The sequence below is a fragment of the Poecilia reticulata genome, chromosome 11 (assembly GCF_904066995.2).
Source record: "Poecilia reticulata chromosome 11, P_reticulata-male-v2, whole genome shotgun sequence".
In the NCBI taxonomy this organism is placed as follows: domain Eukaryota; kingdom Metazoa; phylum Chordata; class Actinopteri; order Cyprinodontiformes; family Poeciliidae; genus Poecilia; species Poecilia reticulata.
The window spans coordinates 3,226,284-3,232,640 of NC_088840.1; the positions used below are offsets into that span (position 1 = coordinate 3,226,284).

Below are 6,357 nucleotides of genomic sequence, written 5' to 3' on the forward strand. Positions count from 1 at the left end.
TATTTTGTCTAGTTTCTAGAGCAAATATTTTAGTGCACTCAAAATAAAACTTACAGGTAACTTTTCAGCAAAAAATAGGAGCTTGTTTTGAGTCAGTAATCCCTTAATATTGGTGGAAAAACCAGCTCCATTAGCAGATAATTTACCTTATAACGTTTTCATCAATATTAAGGTTTTAATGGCTTAAAACAAGCTACTATATCTTGCGGAAAAATTACTTGTGAGTTAGTTTTGTCTTATTACTAGTGTACTAGACAAGTAATAAGTCTGGAAACTAAACCAAACATACTTGGTAACCTGGGCGCAGGTATCAGGACTGTGAGACTGCTAAAGTGCATCCAGTCCACAAAACATTAAAGATTTACGTCGTGTTCTCTTGTGTTCTGAACGCCGTGACGCCTCACCACTAGTTCTGAGTTTGACCCACATATATGACGATTGAAGACGAGGGGTTTTGAACCTGCAACTGTAGAATTTTAATGTCAATATCCCCTGAAGTTTTAGCTGCGTGATGCGTCATTCCATGGATGAACCAATTAGTCCACTAGATGGACTTTTTTACAGTGCCACCTGCTGTCTGTATTCTGGAAATACAAGTGAATGTTGGCATCAAAAAGCACCTCAGACCTGGGAAGATCTGTTTTGTTGTTGGTCACTTTGGAGTGGAAGTAAAGACCAGGTCCTGTAGAAAAATCATATTCAGAAAGTCCACAGATGGTTCTGTTATTTCAAATCTTGTTTCGAAATCCACACTTTCTAGTATTTTTATTGACCTAACCCAGTGGTCCCCAAACTACGGCCCGCGGGCCGAATCCGGCCCGCCGCCACATTTGGTCCGGCCCCCTGAACAATACCAGAGAGCATTCAGATTTTTTTTCATATATTGTATTTTCCGGTTTATATGTGGATTTTTCTTCAACCACCAGGGGGCTCTTTAGCAGGAAGCATGTCCTGTAAACTGTGGGTGTTTTGTTTTGCATGGCGCATTGCTGCCATCTGTTGGACTTTTAGGGAACTGCTTGACTTTTATGTTATTTAATCAGTACGGTTGTTTGCTAGCAATAGAGCAGATAAACACACGTGTTTGTTATGAACAATTTATGGAAGCGCGGGTGATAAACGTGCAACACTTTTTCTGCTACAAACTGACTCCGGACCCCCACCAGAGAAGGGAAAAGTTATGTGGCCCTCACAGGAAAAAGTTTGGGGACCCCTGACTTAAACAAAAAGACAATGCATCAGAATTTGCGTGTGTGGAGCGACATGCCTTCCAGGCACATGTTGAGGTGACCTCAGGATTGGGTCTCTGCTTTTTAGTGATGTGGTTCTGTGGTTGGCTTCATTAGTTTGTGATCTACAGCTTTCACTCGAGCAGTTCAGAGCTGAATGTGAAGAGGCAGGTACGCCGCTTCACATTCAGCAGCGTCCCGGCCTCTAGAGATTTAGAGGATCAGCGCCTTCAAATCTTTAGCTGGGAAAGGGAGCCTTCGCCAGGTCATGGAACAGGTTCTGCCTCAAGTGGAGGAGTTCAAGTATGTTTGGGTCATCAATGAGGGCTAAAGAGAGGGGCTTGAGAGCAAAAGGCAAATTGGTCTGTTGTGAAGACAGCAGCGTGCCAAAATGATTCTTTTGATTTAGTGGTCGATCTGCTACTACCCATATCTATGGTCACAAGCTCTGAGTAGTGACTAAAAGATTGGATACAAGCATCTGATCAGTAGGGTGCCCAGACACTGTTTGGGCTCTCCTTAACAGATAGGGTGAAGCTCCACCATCCTGGAGTAGAGCTGCTGCATCTCCACATGCAGAGGATACAATTGATGTTGCTCACACATCTGGTTAGGAAGCCTCTCTGGTGAGGTGTTCAGGCCCCACCAGGAGGAGACCCAGGACACAGAGGGACTAGCCCTGTGTTGGCCTGCAAACACCTTGGGATTCCCCAAGAGGAGCTGGGCCAAATGGCTGGAAGCCTGGGTCTTCCTGCTTGGGTTGCTTCATCCAGGATCGAACTCTTAAGTGATAATGTAACCTTCACTGGAGATAGTTGATGTTCAGTGAAGCAGTTGAATATTTTTGAAGTAATGCTGCTCAAGTGCTACTTAACTACTTAGTTATTTTCCAAGTTGCTACCCATCCATACAGTATCTAAAGCCTTGTGCTAAGTTCAGACATACCCAGCATTGCCTTTTAGTACTTTGAAACGTTTTGTGATTAATTAGCATCAACAACTCTGTTGGCTATACTTTAGCCACCCCACCACTAAAACACCAACCTTTAGCACTGCTCTCAGTTGTTGCCAGCTTCTGTTAATCATTTAAATACATGCAGGTCTCCCAGGTTCAAACATCCTATTTAAGCTGCATGTCACAATCTCACCAGCAGAGGGAACCATATTCTAATCCAGCAGCTTTCACATTGGGGATGAACAATATAATGGACACTTTCATCCAAAACAGGAACAAGACATTTACACAGCAACCAATTTTACACTTTATTTGTTTTAGTACAACAGTTTAAGTCAGCTAGCCACTTTTCTATTGGAATGCCAGAAGTGTATTGCTCTTATGCATTCCATGTGTAGACATCTGCTCAGTGATGTTGAAAATGACCTCCACTTGCATGATGGGCATGTTAATTCACAGCTATACAGCAAGAAGTCGTGTGCTTCAAGTCAACCCCATATTTTTTTTAGATTTTTTTTTTTACAAAAGCCAAGAATCAGCAGTGGCGCAAAAACCCCCATGACCTGCAGGTAAAAGTCAGCTGAATCCTGGAGCAAAGCTGCATGTCCAACAGCCAACACCTCGATGGAAACTTGTGCTACTTTTTAAATATACAGTAAGTGCCAAGAACAGGTGTGGTTCACAGACGTTTTCAAACCCACTATGAAACGGGTGGTAGTAAAAGACCGATGCATAGAAACATGCTTCCCGAGAGAATAAAAAACACACACTGCTAATATCAAAGGAAGGGGGCCCAAGCTGCACTGACAAGCTACATGATGATTACAGCAGACTCAGAGGAGTTATCCACATGAAGAACGAGCGCAACTACACTTATATAGCAGGAGAGTTGAAAAAATTCACAAAGTAGAAGTTGTATTTCCAAAAGAGGTGGGTCGTGAAAAAACAATACTGGCTGAACAAAAAATAAATTAATCTTTGGATACGTAAAAAACCCTATACAATCCCCCGGTGGTTCCCCCTCAGTCCTCTGAGCTGCCTTCTGAGCCGGGCTCCTTTTCCTTATTCTTCCTCACCTCTTCCAACTTCTTGTCCTGTAAAGACAAAAATATACCAGTACTGTATTTTTATTTTTTTTTTCTCCCACTAAGGTGATCTCCATGTCGCTCCACGCACACGTTCAGGCAAACGCCACTGACCTTCTCCTTGAACTTCTCATTCATGGCTGCCATAATGGCTGTGCGGTTCTCTTTGTTGGCCTCCATCTTCTGATTGAGCTTCTCCTCTGCCATCTTGCTGAAGTTGTTGTTCTCCTCCATAGCTTTCTGTAGCACTTCCTTTTCATGCTCCCGCTTCTCGGCCAAGTGCTTCAGAACCTCGGCTTCATGATTCTGACGGCAGAGAGGGAAGTTAGCCTCAGACCACTTCAGCAAAACCTCCACTACTTGTATGCAAAAGCAGAAGGCGTACCGGTCAAGGGGTCTGACAAGTTTGTGGTCTTCTCTTCTTACCTTGCGCCTCTCTTCTGCAGCATCCAGCTTTCTCTGAATTTCCTCAAGAGAGACATCCTTCTTTTTGGGAGGAGACAGGGGGAACTCTCCTTTAGCATCTGGGGCTGGAGCAGCCAGGATGACCTCAAAGGCCTGGCCAGACGCCCGCTTGTCAAGCTCCTTGACCTGGATATCTGAAGAACACCAGAGTAAAGACCAGGAGCTTTCAGCAATTTGAAGATAATTTTACTTTAAATGCAAAATTACCTTCAGCTGATGCCATCGTGGACACAAGTGCAGGACAGGTAACCTGAAAGACAGCAGATTATATTCATACAGTATAAAAGTTGATTATTAGTAGAGAGATTAGATGATTGCACATTGTGACACAGAAAACATGACTGATTTTGACTGCAGTTTCAAGCTTTGTTCATAAAAAAAAACAAATTACTGAATTTATTTAAATCATAAATGTCAAAAATAAGGCACTTTTGGCTTTTAGCAATCACATAATTTGAAGTAGGGGCCTGAAGCCTGCACCACCCATAGGGCCATTTGCAGCAAGTAAAAATAAATAAATAAATCCAGTGTGCAGGGAGTGTGGGTAAACTTTCTTCCATGGGACATTTTTATTTGTGGTAAATTTTGTATAAACATTTTTTGGTTCTTTTTTTTAAACACAGTTAAGCACAGTTGTTACAGAGGAAACATCTTTGTTCACGCTGCCAATAAAAAAAGAAAAAAAGCAGCGTCAACAGCGACATCTGGTGGCGCACTGCATGTCTGCATAAAACCACCGCCCATCAGCCCGCGCCACACACGGCATTCAGTGCCTCCGTGTCGCGCACGCGCCATTGTTTATATTCCAAATTGTAACGGCACCGACATTCAGATCGATCAGAGACCGATCGACCCACTCTCTCCCCCCTCCTCCACCCAAACGTGAAGGGAGGGGCTCCTGGATAAGCAGAGCCACAGTGTTAATAGTTGATGAGACCAGTCACAATCTGCTGAAACAAAAGACTGCCACTGGGGTGTGTTCGGCGCCCAGGCGCGACACATAAGCGCTATATAAGCGACATGAATGAGGAATGTGCAGGTCCATGGGAACATCAGCAGCAGGCAGCACCTGTTCCTTCCACCATGTGCTCGGAAGCAAGAGGGAATCGGGGAGGGGTGAACCCACAGGAGGGGGGGGGGAGACAAAAGCCACAAAGAGATGGCTGGAAAAATATCTGCTCTACTATGACTAACAACGAGCAAAAAATGATGAGACATAACAGCAGCCATGTTCTGTGATGAAATGGCTCTCTTGTTAATTAAGACGGCTGAAGAACTGTTGAGTTATCCCAGAAACAGAGCCTCCCCCCCCCTGGCATTTCTCTGGGGCTAACAGCTAGCTTAAGTTCTTTGTTTACCGTTCTTAAATGCCAAAAACCACAAAAAAAGTCGTACAAATGAACAGAATAAAGATTTAACAGCCCAAGCAGATAGAACTACCCAACAATTAGCGTTTCCTCAAGCCAACAAAGCATCAAATACTTTAACAAATCTTAGTCGTATAAATTCAATTTGATGGGTGTTATTAGCTCCATTTGGAGAAAGCAGCAAACAAAGAGCTTTTATTCTGACAGCAACAAGGGGAGCAGCCACAGACAAAGGGGCGCTCAGACTGGACACTTCGCTGTAAAATACATTTTTTTTAAAAAATGCGTATATATTAAATAAATTGACCACTTAAATATTTTAGGAAATTTAAATACAAAAACAGTCGAGATGAAGAGGCAGAAATGACTGGTCTGAATGTCCCCTCAGAGCCGACCGTGCCAATGTCTCCCTCAGTACAATGGGCTGCCAGCCCGCCAACCCACCGACACGAACAACGGCCGTTTGTCTCCAGTGAAACAAAGCACCAATAACAGCCGAGCAAGTTTTCCTGAACCCTTTAGCTCATATCCAGCCGTAATTCACACATGACGAAAACAAATTACTACAAAACAATTCATTCTAAGGTGAAGAAAAGCTTCCGCTGATTAAAGAAACCCGACCCAGTAAGTAAGGATTTGTAAAGCCTGATGCTGAGGTGAATACTCCTACCTACAGTCGAGGGGAAAAGCTCTTCTGTCGGGTTTCTGGGCTAGAGATGCTGCCTGCCTGTCACACCCACCTCCAACAAGCTGCGGATGCTGCTCAGCTCCTCTCTCTCAGGTTTCACCACAAGCCCCAGGCGCGAGCGCCCTCAGTGCGCGCATTAATAGAACACGGGCCGTGACGTTACAGCAGTCTCCAACCAATCAGTTGGCGCTGTACTGCGCGTGGGGATTGTAGTTTTTTTTTCTTAAGGATCTTCAATGTGACGGTGCAACCATTTAGCTCTGTTTTTGCTGCCTATTGTAATGAGTGGACTATGTCCTCTATTATTCTATTGTTTTTACAATGCAATGTGTTAGTTGTTTTTTTTTTTTGCTCTTGATAGAACAAAGCAAGCTAAAAATCTAAAATGTTAGTCTAGACTCCATTACTCTAACTCATGATGATTATACAACAGTCACTTAAATACAGCAGAAAGAAGAAAGAAAGAGACAGATTGATGTTCAACATCCCAATGAACATCTGAATGAACAATAGAATGCCTTCAGCGGAAGAAAATTAAAGTTTTGGACTGGCCTAATCCAGTGAATAAG

The 6,357-nt window shown here is 43.5% G+C and overlaps 1 protein-coding gene across 3 annotated transcripts; it reads right to left on the reverse strand.

Moving 5' to 3' along the window:
• Positions 1 to 2,478: 2,478 nt before the first annotated feature.
• LOC103471979 (stathmin-like) lies at positions 2,479 to 5,912 on the reverse strand. 3 transcript variants are annotated; one of them, XM_008421311.3, is made up of 5 exons: positions 5,771 to 5,907; positions 3,941 to 3,983; positions 3,695 to 3,867; positions 3,383 to 3,574; positions 2,479 to 3,277 (listed from the first exon to the last, which is right to left on the reverse strand). In XM_008421311.3, the coding sequence occupies exons 2-5, from the start codon at positions 3,954 to 3,956 to the stop codon at positions 3,206 to 3,208; spliced, it is 453 nt and encodes a 150-aa protein (XP_008419533.1). In that variant the 5' UTR covers positions 3,957 to 3,983; positions 5,771 to 5,907; the 3' UTR covers positions 2,479 to 3,205. The 3 variants fall into 3 exon arrangements, with proteins under 3 accessions (XP_008419533.1, XP_008419534.1, XP_017163139.1); XM_008421312.3 differs by having other exon boundaries at positions 3,048 to 3,277; positions 5,841 to 5,912; XM_017307650.2 differs by having other exon boundaries at positions 3,048 to 3,277; positions 5,775 to 5,888.
• Positions 5,913 to 6,357: the final 445 nt, after the last annotated feature.